The sequence below is a fragment of the Petromyzon marinus genome, unplaced genomic scaffold (assembly GCF_048934315.1).
Source record: "Petromyzon marinus isolate PM22_M1 ecotype Great Lakes invasive population unplaced genomic scaffold, UKy_Petmar_22M1.pri1.0 PM_Scaffold_23, whole genome shotgun sequence".
NCBI lineage: Eukaryota > Metazoa > Chordata > Hyperoartia > Petromyzontiformes > Petromyzontidae > Petromyzon > Petromyzon marinus.
Genome location: NW_027423202.1, coordinates 658,662 through 686,415, shown reverse-complemented (window position 1 = coordinate 686,415; position 27,754 = coordinate 658,662). Strand labels below are relative to the sequence as shown.

At 49.9% G+C, this 27,754-nt stretch overlaps 1 protein-coding gene across 2 annotated transcripts; it reads right to left on the bottom strand.

Annotated features, from left to right (window-relative positions):
• Positions 1-447: 447 nt before the first annotated feature.
• LOC142922956 (uncharacterized) lies at positions 448-22,883 on the bottom strand. Of its 2 annotated transcripts, none has more exons than XM_076063896.1 (3): positions 21,606-22,883; positions 9,263-9,521; positions 448-6,923 (listed from the first exon to the last, which is right to left on the bottom strand). In XM_076063896.1, the coding sequence occupies exons 1-2, from the start codon at positions 22,447-22,449 to the stop codon at positions 9,502-9,504; spliced, it is 864 nt and encodes a 287-aa protein (XP_075920011.1). In that variant the 5' UTR covers positions 22,450-22,883; the 3' UTR covers positions 448-6,923; positions 9,263-9,501. The 2 variants fall into 2 exon arrangements, with proteins under 2 accessions (XP_075920011.1, XP_075920012.1); XM_076063897.1 differs by lacking the exon at positions 448-6,923 and adding an exon at positions 6,930-7,555.
• Positions 22,884-27,754: the final 4,871 nt, after the last annotated feature.

Here is a 27,754-nt window from a genome sequence, read left to right as displayed (position 1 = left end):
TAAGATTGCTAAAGGTTATACCGGGTGACCTGCATCTTTGTCTGTGTGTGTAGATGGCCAAGGCTGAAGAGAAGGTGGGCTCCAGGAGCGGCGTGCAATGGAGTGCGCTGCCCACATCAGACGGCGTTGCCATCGCCAGTAGTAAAACCCCACGAGGTGATAGATATGATTAGAGAAGTCATGGTGGGGGACGTCATGGTGGCCATAGTTGAAAACAAAAACAAGCATGTGAATGGTTATGGAATAAAAATGTTGTGAGGCAGAGTGGCACAGCAGGAACACTCCTCGTGCATTTCTCTTTGGAGTCGGGATGATCTCCCCCTGCTCTGCATAGGATTCCTCCAGGCTCTCCAGTTTCCTCCACACAGCGAAAGAAAATTATTAACACATCCCAATGCTAAAAAAACAGTGTTGGTGATTATATGCAGTCCAGGCACTCAGTGGAGCTTTCTTGGGTAAACAAGCATCGTATATTTTATTATCATTTCAGCAGGAAGGGCCCAATAAGCAGCCACGTTATGTTTCATGGGTGTCCTGCGATCGTTTGGATGTTAAACAAGTCTTCATGTCAAAAGCGCGGTTACATAGGTGGTGATACCAAATTTGTCATTAGTCTGTTCTTCACATGTTACAGGAATACGGAATTGATAAAAATCAAATGGAAAAAAAAACACTACATTGCTTAATGAACAAATTAAAGAAACGAAAACGTTTTATTTAACAAAACAATATTAAAACAATAGTACAGTATTAATCATCATCATTGTTCTTATGTTTGCAGAAATCTTGAAGCTCTTTGGGGATTTCCTGACCCCCACCGAGAGAAGCGAGGTCCTCACCGTGAATAACATCTGGTATTTCGGCGTCCATAACAAAGGCTTTGGCACCCAGAACCATGGCTACGATGATGTCTACAACCATTATGTCTCGGTACGGCTCTCCTCAGGGCACGTAACAAGTGGAGAACATACAAAGTCTGCAAACTGACAAACACCATGATCATCTGCAGAACAGGCGGACAACATACCCGACACATTCACACAATCATTCTTACACATGCCATACAAAATATTGCATCCATACTCAGTGACTGAATGAGCAGTGACTGGATCAGTATACTTAGTTGATGTGATTGCTCCGCAGGTCGAGCATGAGCACCTCAATTTCCGGTATGAGGTGCTGAAGAAGGTGGTCGGACCTTACAGCCAGATCTTCAAATGCCGTGACCACAAGACCAACACCCGAGTGGCTGTGAAGATGTGGAGACAGTCATTCAGGTAAGACTTCACAATGGCTTGCATGGAGAAGGCAGGACAGTAAATCAATTCGATCTTTACGTGGGTAGTGTTATGGTGCTCATATGTGTGGGTTTTCTCTGGATTTATGTTTAACTTCTTTCGCGCCGTACGTAGCCCACTGTATTAATCGCAGGTGTGATGAAGGACAACTGTCTTTTAGAGCGAGCGACATACTGCGTGTTACAAGGGTCACTTCTTGTAATTAATATGAAGCTGTGGATTTCCGCTGTGCAGTGCTGAGGAAGACCACAGCCAGTGGATGGAGTACCACATCTTGCTCCAACTTCAGGGCTGGGCTAATGATGATGTCAACGTTGTCAGAATCCTCGACTTTTTCACCTTCAGGGGTCACAACTGCCTCGTCATGCAGCTCATACCGAAGTACGTACCCCGCTGTCTGAGCAGCTCAACAGAGACATGCAAAGCTGGCTGCTCCACTCCATTTTCACCTCCAGACTTGCTCATTTTTCTACAGCCACGCCAACAACCGGCAGTGTGGCGGCAGTGGTAACACTCGTGCATCATACCAAGAGGTTGGTTTCGATTGCTGACTCGGATATAAGTGTCTGTGTGGAGTTTGTTCTCCCCTTGTTCTGCATAGAATTCCTCTGCATTCTCCGGATTCCTCCAATAGCAAAACACTCGCACACAATTTAACTGGCATCCGACAAATTTGCCAATTCTGAGGAAATACCTTAAAATTACTCAGTTGGGATTACACATAGGAACAATGTCACCCCGACAGGAGAACTTGGCAGGACCCTCGGGAAAATGTGTTTACATTTAGTGAGGCTTCCATATGATAAACGAGTATAATAATTGTTATTGTTGACTCAGCCCTTTACAGGATGGCACTGACTTTGTGTTGTTGTCTCTTTAACAGAAGACGTCTGTTAAGTGCCGTTGATTGCACGGCACCCCAGCACATGGAGATGACAATGGTGAAACTCTTCACCAAGTCCATTCTCAAATTCCTCATTCAACTCCATGCAAAGGGAATCGTGCATGGGGACATCAAGCCGGTGAGTGGAGACCACGTTCAGCGCAACTGCAGCATTAATTTGAGTTCCCGTTCGGGGCTCGTCCTCGTAAAACCTAGACCCATTGATCAAAGCGTTAATGCATCCACTCTGTCCAACTGTCAATAGCTGCGGGTCATGATAACTGTCGTACAGAGGGTTATGTATGGGTGAAACTTAAGTTTAAAGGTTGTTTGCTATTAGGGACTCGCAAAAGAGAAAACCAGACACGTCAAAACAAAGCAATGCCCAAATCATGGAGACACAAACCAGTGCAAGTAAAAGGAGGCTTTGCAAATAAGCAGCTGTGCTTTAACCTGACAACTGCCCACCTGTCTTCATGCTGCTCATGCGCATGAGAATGCGTTACCAACTTCATGCATGTGCATGCTTCTGCCTAACTCACACTCACAGCTACAAGCTCCGTTCGGCCCTCTTGTAACAATCGTTATTCAGGTATGATAAGAGCGCCCTCTTTAACGCCGGGTACCCAAGAGTGCTCTACATAAGATTATCGATTGGCATCATCTTATCTAAATACATTTGAATTGGCACCCCATCGGCAGCCGTGAAAACATTTTCTTGAGTCGCTATGAATAACCTTGGAAAAAGCATGTCATCTCCAATTCCCCTTTTAATATTTATTATGGTAATTTTGCTACATGATCAAACTTCTGCAGGCTGAATAGTTGTGCATGCCTGTAATTCAGCACTGTAGAGCCGCAGGTTGGTGGATCACACCAATGGTGTGAAACATCATCTGTGGCCCCTCCTCCTGCCTCAGAGTGGTTCTCGCTCTTCCAGATAGAGTGAATACTGTGTGGCATTGGCGTATTACAAGTTGACATTATTATCATAACCTCTGAATGTGAATATCTTCTGCTGCCCATCGTCTAGAGGAACATGTCGATTAAAGAGCCTGGGACAGGGACCATCCGGATGATGAGTTTTGAAAACAGCTTTTTGGTGGGACGCCAACGTGAGTCGTGAGTGTGTGGCTGAGTGTGAGAATGTGTGTTTATGCAGTTTGAGGAGAAGTAGTGTAGTGTTTATATTCTTTGGTTCTTTCGGTAAAGTCACGTAGAATGAGAATAAAATAATAAATTGATCAAATAAAATAACAATAATATTCTCACGACGTTTCGGCCACAACACAAGCGGCCTTCATCAGGTGAAGGGCCGAAACGTCGTGAGAATATTATTGAGTTATTTTATTTTATCAATTTATTATTTTATTCTCATTCTACGTGACTTCACCGAAAGAACCAAAGAATATGAATCCTTGCAGTCACGAAAGCTTTAAATCGAGTAGTGTAGTGGTTAGCACACTGCACTACGAAACTGGCGACCCAGGTTCGAGTGGCGGTTTTCTGAACCGGTCATGGGCCTCCCCTAGGTAGACTCAGTCTCAAATGAGTACCTGGTGTGGTGTGTAAACAATGCCACTCAGGAGACAAAGGCGGCCAGGCACGGTGCAGGTCACCCACCCCCTTCAAGTGTCGTTCCAGACTTCATAGGTGGTCACTAATTGCACTTGCCCCAACAATGTCTAAGGCTACACGGGGGAACTTTTCTTTGTTTATGCAGTGAGGAACCGTAGTGTTGGGGTTAGTCGACAGCACTACAATCCTGGTGACTGGAGTAAAATGCGCGTTCGTGAATATCTGAACCAGTCCTGGGCATCCCCTAGGTCGACTCAGCCATAAATGAGTACCATGTGCGGTGCCTAGGCACCACCACTTTAGGAGACAAAGGTGGATGGGCGTGGTGCTGGCCACCCATCCTCGTGTGTGTTGCTCAGGCCTTCATTAGGTGCTCGCTAAAAGCAAATTCCAGAGAAATTTGTTAAAGGCTATATGGGGACGTTTTGTGTGTGTGCGTGTACACGTGTTTGCATCTCTGCGCCTGTGTGTGTGCATGTGTCTAGACCTATGGGTGATTACATGTGTTTTTATACTTGTTTTTTTGTGCCTGTGTGTTGCTGTTAAAGGCTATATTTGTGATATTTGTCTTTTGTAATTCACAGATTCACAGATTTTTTGTTCCCACGCGTACCTTGCCCCAGAGGCGTACCTGGGCCACACGTCATCTTTCCCGATTGACATGTGGGGACTGGGTTGTACATTGGCCGAGTTGGCTACCGGACGCATCCTCTTTCCGGCCATCAACAAACACGACCAGCTCCCGTGTTATATGGAGGTATTGCCCACACAGCAGTAACACTGACAATTCCGTTATTGTCATCAATTTCACGACCAATTTGCTCTTGAAATTGCCCAACTCAGTCATTGCTTTAAAGCTTTCGTGACTGCAATGATTCATCTTCTTTGGTTCTTTCGGTAAAGTCACGTAGAATGATAATAAAATAATAAATTGATAAAATAAAATATTATATAAAAATATTATTGTGTTATTTTATTTTATCAATTTATTATTTTATTATCATTCTACGTGACTTTACCGAAAGAACCAAAGAAGATCAGTCATTGCTTCTAACCACGTTCACTTCTCAGCGAGTATTTCCGCATCAAGGGTATTAACGTAATCTTCAAAATTGGTATGACCAATAGAACATGCGACAGGAAATAGTTACTTACAATTCCCTGAGCAGACCACTTAAGTCGTCTCTTCTGTGAGAAAGAGGCATACAAGTGCTCGCGACTGGTTGCAGGGTTGTCCACACACAAGCTACTGAGTTGCATTCAACCGTGTGACAGAACCAATTACTCAGGCGTAGACCCGTCAAGGTAACCGTGAGCAGAACGCATAGATTTTTAGAGCTGTTGTTATGACTCGTGATAGATTATTGCGTGAGGCCACGGATTGGCCACATGTAACCCCAAAACCACCTGCAAACAATTTGAATTGTCAGATGAACAAGCATTTATCGCGCCAATTATTGTTGTTTCATCTCAACTGCTTGTAATGAAGACAATTGTCACAACCATATAAGCAATTTCAAATGAAGCCACGGGACCCATAACCTCCGCTGTGAATGAGGCAGATGGTGCATAGTATTTTGTGGTTTAATACCGCAGGAAAGACCAGGGCAGTCACTGGGATTGATCGGTGAACTTCTGCAATGTGCTGCGTACGCGGTTTTGCTGGGCCATGCCAATAACACTGCCGTGTGCCTGCATGCGAGAACCATCGGGAGTGGTAGCTGAGTGGTTAGCGCCCTGACCGTGTGGTGTTGAATGTTGGACCAGTCCTTGGCCTCTCAAATATCGACTCAGCATTAAATCAATACCTAGAGTGATTTGTAAAATAGCTACTGCGGTGTGGCCTTTGGTGCTGTGCCATCATCAGTAGGTGCTCACAGACAAAACATGCCACACAAGTGTTTCAATACTGTATGGGTGATCATTGTCTCTTTGTAAATTGTGTGTAGACCCTCGGGATGCCTCCTCAGAATTTGATTGATGGCGCGCCTGGGAGAAACAAGTACTTTGGTGAGTGAAGGGGCGAGCGGGGGAAGCGCGTTAAGTTTGAGGCAGAGCTGGGTCTGTTAAGAGTTTAGTGGGGCATTACTTTGTATAGTTAACTACTTCCACACGTGTTTTTGCAGTCAATATAATTCGTAATGCTTTTTTGGGGAAGGGTTAGGCCTCATGGTGATCTGCCCAAATTTGTGTCATTAAGGCTCTCCACCACCTGACACAGGCAAGCAAATTAAAGTACCATGAAGTGCAAGCGATTAAAGAGACGCCAGTTGTGACTAGTAATCATTATTTTAGTAGAATCATCTGTAATGTGAAGGGCAATGCTCAAAACCACGTTTAGCAATCAGATCGGACGTTTTTGGGAAGCTGCAGAGGCAAGGAGACGTTTCCTCCATCACCTGCAATGTAGAAGGTCGTCGCGTGGATCCCCACCCTGGCTGCTGTACATTGCGGGACCATATCCTCTCCCCTTTGCCTGGTCGCCTCTGAAGAAGAGGCAATAGTTCAGTGGGCTTTACCTGGTAAAAAATAATGTTTTGCTTGAAAGAGATTAAATCACAGTTAAAATAGCTCTTCTTTCTTTACCTCTAGGATTTATCATAGTTAATAATTATTGATTGCACTTGGTATTTGCGCTATCATTCTTAGAATGCAAAGCTATCACAAAGGAAGGTGCCTGCTGTGTTTCACAGACACCAACTGCAGTCATTTCACAGTAGCGGGCATAACGCCAGCACGGTAATTTTATTACTTCACAAGGTCTGTAATGTCCCATTTTAAATCAAACAGCGCAAAGCATCATATGGTTAATACTGAAGTAATAACCAGGGCGGCTTGCAGAATTTGAACCATGAACTTCTGCAACAAGCGGTCAAAGCACTCCCACTGATCTATGTCAGAGCACTAAAAGATTTTGTTTCTGCGCTGTGGGTGTACAAGGGTGCTGTGGTTTGTTGTGATGTTTAACCTGGTCTGCATCATTCCTGCAGATGGTCCGGGGATGCCTTTGATGTCTGGACAAAGCAGGGTCCCAGGCAGTCACCCCCTCTACCTGGCACTCGGGAGCCAGGACTCGGAGTTCCACGACTTCATTAGCCGCTGCCTGGAGTAAGAACACACCCCCGCCCCCACCATACCACCGAGAGGTTTTCCCATTCAGTCACCTGGTAAAAAGAAAAGCGTTTAATAGTTTAACATCACTGGCGAACGATCACTAGCTCCACCCTTTATTCTGATTATTCTTCATCTTCCAAGCCATGTCTCCCATTAAACACCATTGTCCATAGTCTTGCATGTAAAAAAAGCACTGACATAGAGACCCACAGACTCACATACTTACATGGTCCATGCACGTGTAGTGACTCAGTCGGAGACAGGGTTCTTAAGGGACCTTCCTTATTCCACACGTCAGGAAACCACATGTGCCCCGCGTGCGTACGCACTAGTCACACATCCATGTTCTTGAAGGTACTACCTAGCTGGAACAGTCTGCAGGCTGTCTAGCTTGCGGCGTCTAAGGTGGTCGGAGACGGCACCAAAGAAGGTGACGAACGGCGACACGGCGAAGGGATCCACTTCCAGCAACAGCCCCGAGCTCCGGTCCCGGGCCCCCTTTTATTCCCCTGGCGTGGCCTCGCCCCGCCCTTGCACCGCCCTCTTTCTCGAACCTACTAGCGGGTTCTCAGGCTTCCAGATCGATTTCTTCCTGGGCTTCCCTTTAGATCTCCCTCTGCTGACGTGTGTACTGCCCCCTGCTGCCTCTGCCGCTTCCTCGTCAGCAGCCCGCGTTATTACACTACACACGTAAAGAGAGACCCATATACTGTCATACACTCACATGGTCCATACCAATATCCGCCATTAGCCCCGAAGTGTGTGAGTTCCTCACACAATCCAGCCTGGTTAAACCTAGGATGGATCGAAGGAAGGCCAGCCTAAACGTCCCTAACAGGCACAGATGTTCCTTTAGAGGGGTCCACGTTTCACAAGCATCGAGAAGAGAGGGCATGACTGTGCCCGAGAAGATCTGAAGCTTCGTATGGAGCGACAAACTAGGTAGCTTCCAAACAGCATTGCTCAGCCGATAAATAAACGCCGAAATACTGCTGATTCAGAGTGAAACCTCTGCTGTCGAACCAGAGCTGGTCATAAGCACACTGGCCAGGTTTGGGAAACTCTCCACTCTCTCCACAACTGTTCCATGACAAACAGGGAGCTGAGGGTGTGGAATGTTTGATGATACAAAATACCCAGGCAAGTGCTTAGTTTAGGTGCAACTGATGGTAAGACCACACCTCTCAGTAGTACACTCCAGGTTCAACATCTGTGCTTCTAACTTCGCCTCTGAGTGAGCAGCAATCACCAGATGAGCATACATAACTTGGTTGACCAATAGGGAGCCATTACTCGACCCCACCCAGGCATCGATCAGCCACATTAAATAATGTGGGAGGCAGAGGACATCCCGTTCGCACCCCAAGGTAAACAGGGAATGGCTGACTTCTGGCCACATAGCTTCACCTGAGATTGCCCACCATCATGAAGGCCCTTAATGTCCACACACTTACATAGAGACCCACAAACTTGCATACACTTACATCAGCCATACATTTACAAATACATATACAAATAGACTCACATGCACTGACGTGTCCATACACATATAAAGACCCAGACTCATACACTCACATGGTCTATACACTTATAGAAACCAATAGACTCACATACTCTTACATGAAAGCCCTTAAAAGGAACATATATCGATATATGTATATCATGTATGTGGAGGGGGCTCGGTGAAGGATGCCACTGGGCAACGCCAGGCTACACGTACCTTGAGGCTACTGGACAGTTGTAAGCATTGACCCTCCAACAACAATTGAGGGTGGTGGAGCGATGTTCACAATGACGGACCACCAGGGGGAAAAATACATCAAGGTGGCACAGTGGGGAGAACAGAAGGTTCATCTGCCAGTCATCACCAATAGTGGAGGATTTATGCTTCTCCCTTTTTTATATAGTCAGGTCCTGCAATTTTTTTTTAATCAGGGCTCTATGACACAATCAGCCACTATTGAGTCATGACATAGCCAACATCGTGGCGTATACGTTAGATTATTGCAACTCACTAGTCTATGGGACGTCTGCAAAAAGCATTAGGAAGCTGCAGCATGTACAAGATTATTTGCAAGATCCAACCATGTCCGTCCAGTGTTCACGGAGCTGCATTGGATTACACTTGCTAAACGAATACATCACACTCAATACACACAAAGTGCTTACCACAAATGAACCACAAATTAACCACAACACCACTGGGGCAATTAACTTTTAAATATAGATTGAAAACTACTTTTTTTAAACTCATGATTGAATGTAGTTTGTTGTCCTTCACCCGTACCTGCAATTGGCACGGTTGGCTATGTATGGTGCGAAATAAGTTGAACATACACACGTAAGTTAATGGACACAGTAAGATAAAAAAATGCACGTAAATACTTACATCATTATCACCCTTGCCACGTGTGCCATATATTTCTATGTGTCTCAACAGATGGGATCCAGCTCTGCGGATGACACCAGCAGAGGCACTGGCGCACAGCTGGCTGAGGGATGAGGAAATTCCGAGGGATGAGGAAATTCCGAGGGATGAGGAAGTGCCGAGGGATGAGGAAGTGCCGAGTCAGTGTGTCCCTGTTGTGGACACATCAATCCACTCAGAGGCATCCGCCAAGGAGGAGACTAGACAGTGGGGTGAACCCCTGCAGAAAGAGAAGAAGAAGTCACGTCTGGTTCGAGCATACAGGGCCGTATGCTCATTCTTCCGTGGCTTTAAGAAATGCACCGCATGCGACCGTAATGCTCATCCTGGGCGCGTACACATTCCACACACCGTATACACACACGCTCGCCTAAGCGAATACATGAGCAACTTCCGGTGCTAGCATCAATATCAGATCCCATCTCCTGAGTTTTTTACCCCCACACATGTAGAATGAAACCCCTCTTAACGACGGTAATTGGTTACATGAATACGGTCATTAAGTAAGTTGGTAATTAAACAAGTACAGTCGACCCTTCCACATCGCGGGGGTTAGCGGTGCAGGCCCCGCGATCTGGAAAAACCAAGTTAAATGTTTTGGTCCCTTTGGTGAGCGAAGCAAGCACCTCCAGTTACTAAACTTTTCAAATTATCTCTACATGTTCAGCCTTTGCGTGTCGTCTGCTGGCTTTTGAGTTCTTTTAGCAAACTTAACTTTTTACAAAATGTAACTTTAAAAAAATAAATTGTGTATATTTATGGTATTGAAAGATACAATAGATTAATAGTATACAGTACTGTACATATATTTTATGGATTTATGAGTCCCTAAACTTTTTGTGTCGTCTGCTGACCTTCGCGTGTCATCTGTGGCTTTCGCAAAACTCCCAAAAACTCCCCAAAAATTCCCATTTTATTTCTTATAACGACCCTGCAATATATTGAAACCGCAATGGGGAAAGTCGCGGTGCAGAAGGGTCGACTATAATTTGGTCATTAGGCAAGTATAGGAAAAACATGTTAAAGGCTTAATTTGTTTCCATAGCACCAAAAGTTACCCCTTTTCCACCCATAAAACATACTTTATAACGTTTAACAAATGTATATTATCAAATAAAGTTACTAACCACATGATAAACATAATATTAGAAGAAACATGGTTAATTCATTAATATTCCATTGTAATAGAAAATCAACAAAGTTGCATGATAAAGCGAGACGAATACAGCAATATTGTATAGAGTAAAACACAGTCCGCGATGACACGCGAGATGCGTATGCAGGCTGAACAATGACTGAGGTGCATGGGTAGCAGCTAGATTCGCCTTGCGTGATCTTATGCCGAGGCAGCCATACAACCGCTTATTCCAACTCGCACGGCATAGTTCTATTCACTCAATCGCGTTTATCCAATTCTCATCCGCGTCATAAAAAGAATGTGTTCCTTAATACAATATTTGCGTGATGAAAACATGCTTTATAGCAGAACTGACTGTACACACTACACACACCACACACATGGGACTAGCCCATTAGTGTAGTTAGCCCTAAGCTGGGCCCTGCCATCCTAGTTTTCATCCGGGCAGTCCTCAGAGGATGACCTCGCCACGGTTTCCAGGACATGGAAGGGCATAGCTGAACCAGCATTTGAGAGCTGAGGTGGCCTGGTGATATCACAGATGAAGCCAAAAAGGGCAAGTACCAAGGCCACCTGTTAACAGTTAAGATTAATTTTATTCATAGTTATATAAGTATCATTGTTGGTTTAAAAGACGTAATAAAAATACAATATTCGTAACATCGTCTCAAACTCGTCTGTATGTCATGCAACTCGGAGTTCACATGAGCGGGGGAGGGGACGGGGAGGGGTCTGGGTCTTGACTTCACCGACTCCCCCTTGAAACCCACGGTGGGACTTGTGCCTCATCATGCATAGAACGGTTCCACTCGGTGTGGACGCTGATGCACAGTGGCCCCGATGAGTCACTTTCGGCATGGTCTGATTAAGGGCCCTTGCAATCAATAAACTCAGCCTGTCGACTTGACTACCGCTATGATGTGTTTACACACATTACGTGGTGCAGTTTTTTCTTCTGGTCAAAGTGTCCATTACCTCTACCGCACCTTTGGGCCCCAGGTGCCTCCCAAAAACCTCTATCATCTACACACTGCAAAAATTAAGCCTCGAGACCTCATGCACCGCCCTGAACGTGTGGTTAAGATGGTGATGACTTTAATGTACACACGTGGACTTTCGATTAGTAAGGTTGGCTACGTATACTGCGAAAGAAGTTCAACATACATACGTGGGCAGAGTCAACCGGCCCTTTATGTTCATGCAGGGCGTTGGATGCTCACTTTAGTTTGGTAAACTTAGCATCCCACCAACTCCGAAAAAGCAAATACGCACACTCCCACCTCCTCTGATACTCTGTAACACTCGGCTTGCTATCAAGGCCGATGAAGACAAAGCATCAGAGGGCCTCTCTGGCTCACTTTAACCATTTGTTCTTACAAGTAAAACTCTGGACCGGTTTTAACATTCAGTGTCTCATCAAGAGTCAGGCTTGCTTGAACCATTTGTTCAGTTCCAGCAATACTCTGGACCGGTTTTGACTTTCATTGTCTCATCAGCAGCAGATTCACCTTCATCAGGCTCAATCGAGCCTGACTCTGCCGCTGATGAGAACCTGAACGTTGAAACTCGTGTGAAATGTGATTCTCATCGGGCCCCAGGCCCATGGTGTAAACCAATGCATGCCTGCAGCTCTTAGCATCCAATCTGCCTCTCTCCTGGCTTCTCTGTGAATGTGGTATGAAGAAGAAAGGAAGACCATTTCCCAAAACGTCGCCTATTGTGCCTATTGCATATTTTAATTCAGTCAAAGCCTCACATGCTACGCTATTATTGATGACATGGAGAAGGGTCATTGCAAAAAAAGTGACCAGTTCATTGGTTGATGACGTCATTAGATAAGGAGGGGACGGCTTCCCTGACGTGAAAAGAGTGCAGAACACTCAGTGCAAGAGAGAGACACAGACACAGAAATAAACACAGCGACACAGAATCATGAAGACACAAAAACACACAGAGACACAGAAACACAGTCACAGTGGCAAAGAGACATACAGAAAAACAGAGATACGTAAACACAAAAACACAGAAACACTGAGACAGAAACAGTGACAGGGACACGGTCACGAGGAATCCAAAAACACAGACACAAAGATAGAGAAACACATCGTGATGTGGCCGAAGACGATGGTGGTTGGTCATGGTGATGTGGATGATGGTTATGTGGATGAGGGTTATGTGGAGGATGCTGATGTGGCTGAAGATGATGTGGGTGGTCATGATGATGTGAATGATACTGATGTCGATGATGATGTAGATTATGATTATGATGTGGATAATAATGATGTTGGTGATGATGTCGATGACGATGTAGATGAAGATTATGATGTGGGTGATGATGTTGGTGATGATGTGGGTGAAATTAGATTCGAAGCTTTCGTGACTGCAGGAATTATGTGGTGCCACCACGGCGGAGTAGCTCCGTTGGGGACCGTGCCCACCACCGCGACACTACCCCTGGGGTGTGACAACGCCGACGTAGCGCACTTTGCCGCACCCACCCCTCCCCCCCCCCCCCCCGCACGAACGCCGGAAGGGGAGATCACCTGGCCGATAGGTTTTTTTCCAGAAGTCCCTAATGGGATTAAGTTTCATGGTTTCCTACGGCCGGAAATTTGGCCGATCTCCCCCCGTAGCTGACACGAACCGCAGCGCCGTGACCTGATATTAAAATCACGTAGTCGCGGCGTAGGCCGTAAAGCCAACACGGACGAAATTACACACGCGGCACGGGACGTGTGAACCACGAGATGCCTGTTGTTATAGATGGAATTAGGAACTGAATGCCCCTGATTATAGGTGAGCTCACGGATCCAAATGACAACAGGATAGGAGCATTCAGGCCTTTGAATGAGAAGGGCGACGAGGGGCGGAAGCATCTGAATGCCTTTTGTGCTAGATAAGGTCACAGGACAGAATGCCTTTGTTAGGATCAGGGATCTAGATAATAAAGGGGTAAGAATATCCAACATCTGAATGGACTGGGCCACCTGGGGTGTGAGAACCACAGTGCGCCTTTATTATGAATGGGATTAGGGACTCGATGACAATGAGATAAAAATAACGTGACCTCCGATTGGCCCGGGCAGCATAGGTTTCGAAAGCATCGGAGTGCCTTTTGTTATCAGTAAGCTAATAGACTCGAATATGAAAAGGCACGGGCGATGATGTGTAGGGTCCGTGCAATATGTTTGGTGACAGGTAGGATAAAAAGGAGGTGAGGGGGACAGTAAAAAAAGCCTTCTTCTGCAAAATCATCACGGTCCACGGGGCAGGAGGGTCAGCCGTTCGAGACGTCAGTGCGACGAGCCAAGCGCAGCTAGACTCAACCCTCTCCGGAGACGACTTACAGTATCGCCTTTCTACAGCGTTCAGCGCAACAGAGTGGAAGCAATCGTAAATAGAGGAGAGGTAAGTTTGGGCTATTGAATAGAGGGTAGAAAGCGGAGCTATAGGCAAGATAAGCTGAATCTGGGCTCCTCGAGTTATAGGTTAGGAGGGCCTGCTGACTCGCACAGACACTCGTAGTTAGCGGGATACTCGCGAGGAATAAAACCGCTAATAGAGGATAAAGATGTGTCGTGGTCGCTGTGAGTGGGAGGAGGGAGACGGAGTGTTTGGTGTTCGCATACCGGTACGAGTGTGTACAGTACTGTTTTGCGCTCGTGCGCATACGCGGCTGTTTGCGGCGGAAACGAGAGTGAAGAATGCTTGGTGGTCGCGCGCACCCACAGGTTGTTTACATTGGGGCGGAGTGCTTAGCGTGCGCGTGCCTATGCGGCTGTTTACGGTGGTGTTTAGCGCTCGTGTGTCTGTGCGACGGTGTTGTGGTCGCGTGCCTGCGCGATTGCTAATCGAGAAGCAGCGAGCTAAAGCGCCGAGCGCGCACGTATTCGCGCGACTGTTCGAACAGGCTCTTTAACTCAGAGCCAGCCGACCCTCCTCAATCGGCGGCGCGCGCACGGCAAACGTCCCGCCCGCCCTCCGTCGACCCCAACCCCCTCGCGTGCGATTGGTGTACTGGGATGGGCAGGGGGTAGAGGCGCGTTTGTTATTACCGGTGCACGTGCAGCGGGGGTGGGAGGGAGACACGCACCGCGCAAGTCTGTTCACGGGCGGGAGTGAGTTTTTACGGGCGAACGCGCTCCTCGCGGTACACCGCCTCGCAGCGCACCGCTAGTGTAAAGCGACGCGCCCTACCCATCGGTTAAAACATGCAGACGTGGTCAGCAGCACAGGAGGGCGGGGTAGTGGAGGTCGCTAGCCCAAACCCCACAGAGCAGCCGAGGGGTAGTGGGATCAATGTGGCGGGGGAGTCGGGAGCCAACGGCCCCGACAATTCAGTGATGGCTTGGGACATTTGCCCCCAAAGTTTGGCGTCAGAAGCAGTACTAACCCCCCCGTTACCCCACGCGAAAATAAGGCATATATTCACAGGCCGGGGTACCCCTTCGTGGAAAGCGTTTGCCCGCAACATCCTCGGTGGATGGACGCGCAGGCGTTACGTCAACTTAATATGAATCTGGATGGGCGGGCAGCCGATTTTTTGGAAGCCCTACCCACAAGCGCGCAGACACAGCTAGAGGAGCTGATTCGCCGACTTGATCTGCGTTTCGGTACGCGCAATGAGGAGGCAAAAGCGGCCTTAGAGGCACGCCATCGCCAACCCGGCGAGGACCTGCGCGATTATGCCGAGGATGTGCGCGAGCTAACAAAGATCGCACGCCCAGGGTACACGACTGAGGTGATTGAGGAGCTGGCCGCAGAGAAAATCCAGCGATCCTTAACTTGCACGGCGTGGTGGCAGCCAGACATGAACTGTAAGCATCTCAACAAGGTAACCTAAGTAGGTGAAAGAATAATCCAAGTGGACAACAAGGTAACCCAAGCGGGTGAGAGAATAACCCAAGTGGACAATAAGGTAACCCAAGTACGGGCACACATGACTGTGCTGCAGACTACAGTGGAGACGGTTCAGACCGAGGTGGGAGGGCTGGCCGGGAGGGTAGCCCGACTAGAGGCGGAGTCTGGGCAGCGGCAAACGGGAGGGGAAATAGGGAGTGGGCGGGGAGGCTCCTACGGGGCCGCCGCCCTTCCCCGAGCATGTTACCTGTGCGACCGTCAAGGGCACCTCGTAAGGGACTGTCCTCAGATCGCCCGCGCTAGAAACGCGCCACGGTTAAACGCCAATGCTCCCTAGAGAGTGGACCACCTAGGGGTGCAGTCAACACGGTCCCTTTGCAGAACGACAATAATTATAATGGTGAGCGAGTGACACCATGCAGATTCCGACCACAACACCCAGGGACATGGTGAGCACGGGCGACTGGCTGCGGGAGCTGGTGGCGGGAATCACGGGGGCCACGTCGTTGGTGGAAGGACAGGTGAATGGGCAGCGCACCCGGATCCTACTGGACACGGGGGCCGTAGCCTCACTCGTGAGCGCCGCGCACTGCAGCGTGCACGGGGTTGACGTGAGCCGCCTGCAGGCCCCAGATCGCGTGCTGCACACAGCGAGCGGAGCCGGGATGGGGTTGCTGGGAAGGATCTCCCTTGAGGTCCGTCTCGGAAACCAGGTGTGCACACAGGAATTCTACGTCTCGAGTGTGTTGTGCCACGAGTGTATTACAGGTACGGACCTCCTGGAGAAACTGGGGCTCAACGTGCAGCCCCGCCAGCGATGCACCACCATGGAGGGCAGTGGGGAGCGGATCCCGTTCCTGGGACCCAAGCCAAATCGTCCTCGCTTCACACCCGTGGCCGCTATGCTGGTGTCGGCCGTCACAATCGGGCCATTTGCCGAGATGCTGGTGCCAGTGGCAACACCCTCCACCGACCCCACAAACCGACCATCGGGCAAAGTAATGCTAACTCCTCACCCGGAGTTGGCAGAGCGGTACGGAGTCGTCGGGTCAGCCACGCTGGGTGTTTAACCCACACAGTACCCCGGCGATGCGACGACGGTGCACCACAGTAGGCACCATACACCCCCTGCACATGCGCCACTCTAACGACTCGGTGTTCGCACTCTGGGCGGAAGACCCTGGCCGCCCCGAGGACAACCAGGTTCTGGCCTGGCGGGTCGGTCCGATTCCCCGAGCCGAGATCATCCCCTTGCATGACGCGTTACATGTGCCTTGGGTGGACTTACCCAAGGGGGAGGCCGATCAGCTGCGCGGGTTGTTGCAGGAGTACGCCGACGTGTTCAGTGAGCACGATTCGGATGTAGGTCGGACCGACCTTGTTAAGCACACAATTGACACAGGTGCAGCCCGACCTATCAAAATCCCCGCATACTGGGTGGGCGCGCCTGAACGGACCCAGATCAAGGATGCAGTCGCGGATATGCCAGATGATAACATAATCCAGCACTCGATGAGCCCGTGGTCTGCCCCGGTGGTGCTAGTGACGAAAAAGGACGGGTCGACCCGGTTCTGCGTTGATTAACGAAAGTTTAACGCAGTCACCCTCGGCGATGCCTTCCCCATACCGCGCATCGACGACACCTTTGACAGCCTCGCAGGAGCACGGTATTTTTCCACCCTCGATCTGGCGTCCGGGTACTGGCAGGTGGAGATGGCAGAGGAGGATTGGCCGAAAACCGCATTTACCACCCCGATGGGGCTGTTCGAGTTTCGACTGCTTCCGATCGGACTCACTAACGCGCCCGCGTCGTTCCAGCGGTTGATGGAGTTGGTAATGCGGGGTTTACAGTGGGAACAGTGCCTAATTTACCTGGACGACGTGATAGTGTTCAGCAGATCTCTGTCCGAGCACTGATCCAGGTTGCGAGAGGTGTAACAGCGACTGCTAACAGCCCATCTCAAGCTCAAGCCGCGTAAGTGTTACATTGCGCAGCGGGAGGTAGGGTACCTCGGACACCGAGTCAGCGAGGCGGGGGTGTGCACCGATCTGGAAAAGGTGCGCGCCGTAGTGGAATGGCCAAGGCCCAGGAATCTGACGGAGATCAGGTCATTCTTGGGACTCGCCACCTATTATCGTCGAGTTGTAAAGGGATTCAGCGAGACTGCACGCCCCCTCACCCAACTCACCTCCCCTAAGAACCCCTATCGATGGACGGAGGCCTGCCAAACGGCCTTCACCACCCTCAAAGACCACCTCACCCACACCCCCACCCTAGCTTTCCCCGATTTCACCACGGATTTTATCTTGGACACCGACGCCTGCAGCAGTGGGCTGGGCGCGGTGCTGTCACAGGTACAGGGTGGGACGGAGCGGGTCATTGCATACGCCAGTCGGACCCTGAGTGGAGCCGAGCTGAATTATTGCATGACCTGTCAAGAACTGTATGCCGTGATCTTCGCGTGTAAACAGTTCCGACCGTATTTGTACGGCAGGAAATGTCGGGTGTGCACCGACCATTATGCCCTGCAGTTTCTCCTTACATTCAAGGAACCGTGGGGGCAGATGGCCCGATGGCTGGCGCAGCTGCTGGAGTACAACCTGCAAATAGAGTACCGAGCTGGGCGTACGCACGCAAACGCGGACGCCTTGTCAAGGCGGCCCGCGGTGTGCGCCGAGAAAAAGGGTGGAGGAAGTCTGCCCGTGCTTCACGGGGGGCCATTGCCGGCAGGTGGTGGGCCCCCCGGAGCTCACCGAGACTAACCCCGCCCCCCCCCCCCCCCCCCCCCCGGTGAGAGACAGTGCTGTATGCCCAACAGAGACCCCGGCAGGGGGAACCAGGGACCCGGGGGACCACTCGACAGGCACGGAGCTGACACCCCGGGGCCCGACGGGTCGCCCAACCCCACCCGATCGGATCCAGGAGGACGTCGGCTGCGCCTTCCCGGGCCTGGACGACGAGCAGCTGAGACGGACCCAGCTGCGGGATCCAGATCTGGCAGCGGTGGAGACGGCCTTTCGGGGGAAGAAGAACGCCCTACCGGGACCCTGAAGTGGTTTGTATGCCTGGTTGTGTGTGCAGAACGGGGTAGTATGGGAACTAACCGAAGCCGGCCAGCCGGGATGCATCTGCGTTCCCACCCAGGTACGACCCCAGCTGCTAAGGCTGGTACACGACCACCCGCTCGGGGGCCATGACGGGGAACGGTGCACTAGGGAAACCCTGCGTCACCAGTATCTCTGGCCCAAGTTGGCTCAAGACGTGGCCGCCTGGGTGCAGGGCGTGTCAGGTACTCCTGAGACCGTTCCGCGTCAGCTGGATGAACCAGCCAGTTGGGATCGACCTGCAGGGACCATTCCCGCGATCCCACCGGGGCAACCGGTATATTCTCGTAGCGGTGGAGTACTTCACACGCTATCCTGTAGCGGTGGCCATCCCCGATAAGACAGCCCTCGTAGTGGCCCGAGCGTTCGTAGAACACTACGTACTTAAGCACGGGATCCCCGAATGAGTCATTACTGACCAAGGTAGTGAGTTCGAGGCAGAGCTATTCCAGGCGCTGTGCCGGGAGTTCGGGATCCAGAAGGACCAAACTACGGCGTATCACCCCCAGGCAAATGGGATGGTAGAGAGGATGAACCAGACCCTAGCCGGGAACCTTATATGCATGGCGGCCGCGAATCAACAGGACTGGGACGAACACCTCAACTATGCTCTGTTCGCCTATGCCACCATGGTACACACATCCACGGGACAGACCCTGTTCCTAATGATGTTTGGTCGCGAGTCTGGCCTGTCTACAGATCTGCTGTTCGGTGTCCCTCCGCCGCAACGGGAGGAAGGGAGCCACCCCATGGAGCACCTGATGGAGATCCTATGAGAAGCTAGGGTCCGGGCCTACCCGCAAGGCGAGACCGCACACCAGCGGCAGGAGCGGAGCGCCCGGGGACCCTGGATATTGGGGCGACAGATCTCCCCCTGGACGGTACTGATTCAAGGGGGAGAGAGGGGCCGGGAGATGGTAGTCAATGTCCGGCGACTGAAACCATGGAGGGCGACCCCAGCGAGGGAGAACCCCACCGTTCAAGGACCCCGAAACCCCAGGGTCCACACACCCCCCATACGCGGGGGCCTCGTGCCGTATATGGGCCCCACGGGGCCCCGGGCCCCAGAGGGTCCCGACCCAAGCCAGGGGAGACGGGGACGACGACCCCTGAACCCCACCTCCCCCGAGTTTGTCTCCCAGCCCGCAGGTACCCAGGACCGGAGAGAGCCACTGGAGTGGAGGAGGAGACCGCCGCCGGAACCCCGAGAGACGGGGCCGCCAACGCCAAGACCAGCCACGAGGGCCGTCCCGCGGACCCCGCGGCGCTACCTCGTAGGGGCTACCCAGGCGAGGTGCTCTAGTCAACCCGGTACGGGGACTGGCACCTCGGGGGGCTGTGCGGTGCCACCACGGCGGAGTAGCTCTGTCGGGGACCGTGCCCACCACCGCGACACCAGCCCCGGGGGGTGACAACGCCGACGCGGCGCACTGCGCCTCGCACCCCCAAACCCCCGCACGAATGCACACACACCCCACGTAGAGCCGGAAGGGGAGATCACCTGGCCGATAGGTTTTTTCCAGAAGCCCCTAATTGGATTAAGTTTCATGGTTTCCAATGGTCGGGAATTTGGGCGATATCTCCCCCCGTAGCTGACACGAACCGCGGCACCGTGACCTGATATTAAAATCACGTAGTCGCGGCGGAGGCCGTAAAGACACCACGGGGCGTGTGAACCACGAGATGCCTGTTGTTATAGATGGAAATGGGAACTGAATGCCCCTGATTATAGGTGGGCTCACGGATCCAAATGACAACAGGATAGGAGCATTCAGGCCTTTGAATGAGCAGGACGACGCGGGGCGGAAGCATCTGAATGCCTTTTGTGCTAGATAAGGTCACAGGACGGAATTCCTTTGTTAGGATCAGGGATCTAGATAACAAAGGGATAAGAATATCCAACATCTGAATGGACAGGGCCAGCTGGGGTGTGAGAACCACAGTGCGCCTTTATTATGAATGGCATTATGGACTCGATGACAATGAGATACAAATAACGCGACCTCTGATTTGGCCGGGCAGCATAGGTGCGAAAGCATCGAAGTGCCTTTTGTTATAGGTAAGCTAATAGACTCGAATATGAAAAGGCACGAGCGATGATGTGTAGGGTCCGTGCAATATGTTTGGTGATAGGTAGGATAAAAAGGAGGTGAGGGGGACAGTAAAAAAAGTCTTCTTCTGCAAAATCATCGCGGTCCATGGGGCAGGAGGGTCAGCCGTTCGAGACGTCCGTGCGACGAGCCCAGCGCAGCTAGACTCAACCCTCTCCGGAGACGACTCACAGTATCGCCTTTCTACAGCGTTCAGTGCAGCAGAGTGGAAGCAATCGTAAGTAGAGGAGAGGTAAGTTTGGGCTATTAAATAGAGGGTAGAAAGCGAAGCTATAGGCAGGATAAGCTGAATCTGGGCTCCTCGAGGAATAGGTTAGGAGGGCCTGCTGACTCGCACAGACACTCTTAGTTAGCAGGATACTCGCGGGGAATAAAACCGCTAATAGAGGATAAAGCTGTGTCGTCGTCGCTGTGAGTGCGAGGAGGGAGACGGAGTGTTTGGTGTTCGCATACCGGTACGAGTGTATACAGTACTGTTTTGCGCTCGTGCGCATACGCGGCTGTTTGCGGCGGATACGAGAGTAAAGAGTGCTTGGTGGTCGCGCGCACGCATGGTTGTTTACATCGGGGCGGAGCGCTTAGCGTGCGCGTGCCTACGCGGCTGTTTACGGGTGTGCTGTTCGGCGGGCGCGTGCATAAGCGACTGTTTTCGGTAGTGGTTACAACTGACAACCCCATGGAAGTGGCTACGAAGACGGACCGCCCCCAGAACCAAACACAACACCAGGGCAGCCCAACAACAATAAAGTCAAATTTACGAAGCCCACATCACTCGGTAACGACAATTTGGCAGCCCAAACGTAACACAACCGACACTTGGGCAGCCCCGACAACACATAAACCGACAATTTGGCGATGAGGGCTGGAGGCCCCAGGTGCGCGCCGGACCGAGCGGCGGCTCCTGCTGCCCACCCCGCGGCGAGATGCGCAGCCGTGGCGTCGGCACGGCAATGCGCTGCACTGCGAGGTGCAGAGCCGCGGCAGCGTCGGCAGCCCACACCCCAGGCGCGGCTGCGGAGAGGGGCCGCGGAGCAGCCGGCGCGCGCGGCAAAACCCGCAGGCACAGCGAGGGGCGGAGCCGCGGCCGTACCTGGGCCCCCTCCGGCGGGCGCAGCGTGGTGCAGAGCTGCGGCGTCACCGCCGGCAGACCTCGCGTGCTTGGCGGCACCCACGGTGGAGAGCGGCGCCGCAGCGCCCATGGCGCCGACATGCGGCGTCGCATCAACAATGGCGGACGCTTGTGGCGTCGCAGCCAAAATGGCGGCCGCCTGCCGTGCCCCAACCAACATGGCCGCCGCCAGCGGCGTCGCAGCCAAAATGGCGGCCGCCTCCCGCGGCGCCCCCGTCGGGAACATGGCGCCAATCTTGAAATTAGCGGGAAGCAGGTTGGCGGGAATCCGCCGCTCACATCCAAAATGCGTGTCGAGCGCGCGCACCTTTGCCTCCACCTCCTCGATCTGGGCGCAGAGCTGTGCCATCGGCCACGCGAGCAGCTCCAGCTGCCTCGCAAATGCGCTCCCCGCGCCTGGCGGTGGCGCGCTGGCACTCCCAGACGCCTTCACCACGTTGCCTTGTGCGCAGAGCTGCTCCATCGCCCGTGTGAGCGGCTCCAGCAGCTCCGCGAACGCGCTCCCCGCCCCTGGCGGTGGCCCGCTGGCACCCCCGGACGCCTTCTCCATGTTGATTCGGGCGCCGAGCTGCGCCATCGCCTGCGTGAGCAGCTCCAGCTGCCCCGCGAACGCGCTCCCCACGCCCGGCGGCGGAGCGCTGGCACCCCCGGACGCCTTCTCCTCCCGCTCCGTCCCATTCTTCTTCTCGGGGGCCGTCACCGGGGCCCCGGACTCCGGGGTCACTGCCGAAACCTCCTCCACGCCGTCTTCATCCTCCGATCGTCCCGTCAGTGGGTTCTTGCGCGCCGCTCCCGATGTTGACATGGTGGCGGCAGCGCAGACACTCTGACACCAGTTGTTGAGGATCCCACTTCTGAAACCAGTTGTTGAGGAGCAACTGACGACGACTCGAAGACGGCTTGAAGGTAAGGGCTTTCGCCAAAGGTTTATTAAGTATATTACAATAACACAAAGGGTGTGACAACTTCCCAGGGGTTAGGGGTCCTACACTAAGTCCTGGTCCAGCCCGACTAGCTCCAGTCTCTCTCCCTCGAGTCGGATGGGGGCACTTGCCAACCCCACCGACCGGGAAGAGCAGCACCTCCTACGGCTACCACCGGCTTCACTCCTGACTCTTCGTCGATCCCTCTCTACCCCTGGTTCCCTCTCCACCCTTCTCACTCTACCCGTTCCCACAGTGACCCCGCTTTCGTCACGGGGCCCCTTTAAATACTAGAGGAGACATGACGTCATCGAGCCGCCCAGCGCGCATGACGCCACGTTCCGTGACGTCATCGCACTAGACGGCACACATGACGTCACGCCCCCATTTTACTCCTCTACAGGACAGAGCAGCGCATCGTGGCTGTTTCTCTCTCTCCCCCCTCCTCCGTTCCGAGCATAGATGGACTCGTCCGTCTGAACAAAGCTCGTCGCTTTCCGTGGTGCTAACGTTGAAAAGAAAAAAGAAACCGCCACTTTTTCAGACATAGTTACATGCTAATCCCTCACACTAATATTATGCTAATCTTCCAGTTACATGCTAATTTCTGACTTTAACATCCTGCTAATCCAACACATTAACACAGCTACTTCAATGCTAAATTCTTCTGTTGATATGTAAACTCCTTCGTCAAGGCGCTCTGCTCCTCCCACCCAGCTTAAAAGATGCTGCCAAGCTTGGCAGTGTTCACTGAAGCGCTGTCTTCCCGACAGTTCTGTTTCTTCACCTGAGGAAGGCTACTTGTGTTGTGGCCAAAGCGTCGTGAGAATTTTATTACGTTTTATTTGTATTATTATTTTATTTCCATTCTACGTGTATTTACCGAAAGAACCAAGAAGATGAATCCTGCAGTCATGAAAGCTTTAAAACGAAATTTAATATTGACATTGTGGGTATGGATCTCGCCAAGAGGAATCAATACACCGGAATCGATTTCCTGATATATGTCGTGAAGTCAGTTTTCAGTTTATTTATTTTGTATAGCCCTGTGAGCCATTCGGCTCTTAAATCGGGTGCAACTACAACAAACAAAAACACGAACAAGAAAACATCTTAAAGTGACTATGTGACTGTGCAAACAGAAAATCCATGAAAAAATAGCAAAATATTCCTGAAAAAAGCACCGTACACCAATGTTGTGTGCAAAAAATCCCAGTGGGATATAAGTCAAACAACAACAATAACAACCAAAAGAAAACTTAGATTAAGGCCATCAGTCTAACTCCGTACTACAACAAACAAACATGTCCAAACCAAAAAACTATTCGAAATCTATAAAAAAAAATAAAGCCATAATTGCAACGTAACAGTGATCACAGGGACTGTGACCGAATTTTTACAATAAACTACATAAATAACATGTAACACCAAATCCTAGAGCCATAGCTGGCTGCATGAACAACAGAAACATCAGTCGGAGTGTCAAATTTTTCAATGCACCTTTAAGATCAGCACGCTAAATCAAAATACAGATAATACTTTGCAGCGCCATCCGGAGCGAAACATTTTATTTTACGCCAATGAATAGCAGTGGCAGCTAGGGGTGTACAACTCTTCTAGAGCAGTTTTGAGAGAAGATCTCATTGGTAGCGATTCAAGTTGCAGTTAATTGGCAATAGCATTCCAGCCCCTGGGGGCATGAATAGCAAAGGCCCTTCCTCCAGTTTTTTACGGCAATTGGGAATGTGAAGCTGGTAAATGAGCGAAGACCTGAGGTCAAATTTGTTCTTTGAAACAGAGAGGAGATCCAGCAGGTAGTCGGCAGATTTTTTTGTAAGTACATCATGAATAAATAAGATCTGGTGCACAAGCAGTCAAACATTAAGATATGTTAAGTTTGATACAATGTAGAGATCACAGTGGTGAGTCCTATATGGGCAGTTCAATGTAAATCTTAAAACCGAGTGATAGATGGAATCAAGCTTCTTCAGTACAGTACTTTGGGATGATTTATACACGATGTCACAGTAGTCAAGTACAGGCAGTATGGTAGCTTTATCAAACCCAAACGGAACATTGGGGGGAAGCAGTGCTTGTGTTGATACAGAAAACCAATTTTTATTTTGGTCTTTTTACCAATATAATCAATGTGATCTTCAATATTCAGTTTTGAATCCAGGATGACCCCAAAATACAGTACTTATAGATCTTGACTTGCTCCATTTGATAATTATTTAAGGAATGTAATTGGGAAAAAATAACTTCCTGCTTTAGTCCTGGTGAGAAGCATAGCACCTTGGTTTTGGAGGTATTCAGGACTAGTTTAAGAGCAACTAGCTGATGTTGTATTTTGATGAAATCACCCTGTAGCTTAGCAATCACGTCATCTGGAGAGCGGCCAGCAGTAATCAGTATCGTGTCATCTGCAAAAAGATTTACCCTGGAATAATCCAGGTCAGTGCCCAAGTTATTGACATAAAGAGAGAACAAAAGGGGGCCGAGGATGGAACCCTGTGGAACCCCTTTTTATCTTAACACTATTTGACCTCCAACCATCTGTGAATACAGTTTGGGTGCGAGAAAAGGGGTAATTTTGTAACCATTTTACTGCGTTTTCGGAAAAACCGAGGCAACTTAGTTTACAAAGCAGGGTGTTGTGGTCTGCTGTATCAAAAGCTTTGGACAGGTCTAGAAAAAGACAGGCACAGTACTGAGTATTATCAAGGCTACTGTAAATGTGATTCAGAGAGTCTAATGCAGCAGATGTGGTGCTGTATTTTTTTTGGAACCCAGATTGTTTTATATATAGTAGATTGTTGGTGGACAGGAAATTGCTAATTTGGTAGGTCAATCATTTTTCAAAAATTTTCATCAACGGGGACAAAATTGAGATAGGTCGGTAGTTATTTGGATCATCTTTAGGGCCCCCTTTGTGAAGTGGACGGACATAGGAATGTTTCTATTCTAGAGGAACTGATGCTTCTTTGATGGACAGGTTGAAAATATGGGCTATAGGTTTGTATATTAGGTGACCAACAGTTAGAGCAAAGACGGGAATACTATCTGCTCCGGTAGAGGACCCTTTGAGGTAGGACAGTTGTTTCAGAACATTACTTTCGTGGATTGGCTGGAAACTAAATTCGTTTAATGTTTGGACAGAGGTGTAGGAATTTGCATGAGCAGGGATAACTCCCAATACATTATCAAAAAGATTACCAGCTTCAGAAAAATGAAGGTTAAAATTGTCAACTATTTTATTGGGATCTGAAAAAATATCCCCATTTCGGTTAAGCTCAGCGGGCAGATTGTCTGTTTTGGATGCCTTTTCGATACATTTGATTGTTTTCCAGAAATTCCTGGCATTTCCATGTGATTCCAGGAGAGTAGAGGAAAAGTAGGCATTTTTGCATGCCGTATTTTTTTTAACGCATCTATTCCTTAAAATCCTGTGTTCTAGCCAGTCATTGACCAAATTACTTTTCTGAGCACATGCCGAAGCCTTGTCCCTAGTTTTCATGAGCTTTGTAATGAAAGGATCAAACCATGGTGGGCGGTTGCCTTTAGTTTTAAATCTAACCAACGGAGCATGTTTGTTAAGAATTTGGAGAAACATGTACCTGAAGGTCTCCCAAGCCGTAGTCAAGTTGGGGATATCACAGACCTTGTCAATATCCGAGTGAAGCACATTATTAGTACATGCCTGAGTGCTGAAGTGTCTCATAGAGTGCTTCTCAACCAATTAAGGTGAGGCTTTGGGTCTTGCTGATGATCTCACCCCAAAAATTAAGGAGTGATCACTAAGGTTATTACCCAGAACACCAGTCAGTGTGAAATTGTGAGGGGCATTTGTAAATAGGACGTCAAGCAGAGATGACTGTCCCGGATTTTTTAGGTTGGGTCTTATGGGGACATTTATTAATCGAAAAAGATTAAATTCATCTGCAAAATTTGTGGCCACGACTGGCGGGTTTAGCCAATTCCAATTTAAATAACCCACTAAAAATATTATACCTTCAAGGAGGCCCCCCAAAAAGCTCTCTCAGTAGAGATGCAGCTTCAATATCCTTCCCACTAGGCGGTCGATAGCAGGACACTATCAAAATCTCTTGATCATTTGGGAGAGTTATTTTGAGAGCCAGACCTTCAAAGCAACATTTTTTTAAACAAGGAGTGAGCTAGTGAACATGCAATAGTATTACGAACATAGATGGCAATTCTACCTCCTTTAGATCCTCAGTCAAGCCGAAAAAGGTTGTAGTTGTCAATCGCAATCTGCAAGTCATTGACGGCAGTAGTGAACATTTTTTCTGTTAGGCAAAAAATGTCCGGGTCAAGATTTGCCACTTCTAGTTTTAGTTGACTTAATTTAATCACAAGCTCTCTGATGTTGACATGTAGAACACCAACAACTTTCCTGCCAGAAAAATCTACAGAATTATACGAGTTATTTTCAATTGGTCCAGGATGAAGCTCAATACCACCCAGAAATAAGAAAAGTAGAATTAATAGTTTCCACAAGTATTTTCTGTGAAAGGATGAAGAGCGGCGAACCTTAGACGAATAGCAGTAGCTCGCAGATGGTGTTATTTATAAGAGCAGAATAAAGTTTGGAAGGAGTGCTGGTGAAGTAATGGGTCAAAGATAGGGTTTAAAAGGATACAATGATGGAGTGTAGAAGTGTCTATGAGCTGTTTCATTAGCAGGTGTAGTGGCAAATCGAGCAACAAGTATGGATGCAAAGTAACGAGGGTAGCTGTTTGTAGAGTTGAGTGTGGCACTAGATATGGCCGGGAGGGACAGCAGTAGGATACACAACAGGAGAATTGCCATCTCTAAAATATCCGGGGTAAACACAGATTAACACACAAGCGGAAAATAAAAAAATATATACTTGTAGGCCAAGCGCGAGAAAAACGTCTTGCCGCACTCGTCACACATGCGTGGCTTCTCGCCCATGTGCTAAGGTTGAACAGCGCCCCCCCCCCCCCCCCCCAGACAGGGAAAGCAGATTTTTGGCTGTTGTGGGTCCGGCTGAACCGCTTGCACCACCTCCTTTCCCCGCCGCAGGATGGTGCTCGAGCTAGCCCTCCTTGAGCTCAGCCCACGACTGGAATGTCGTTTCTTGGCCTCTCATGTCTCTGCTGCCCGACCAGACGGCCCCACTGAAGCCCACACAGGGGACTCTTC

Excerpts from the sequence above, each read along its gene's own strand:
- LOC142922956 (XM_076063896.1), bottom strand. The coding sequence starts at position 22,449 with ATGTCAACATCGGGAGCGGCGCGCAAGAACCCACTGACGGGACGATCG. Across the intron at positions 9,522-21,605 it reads GCCCGCCGGAGGGGGCCCAG|GGGTTCACCCCACTGTCTAG; the intron begins GTACGGCCGCGG and ends CTCTTTCTGCAG.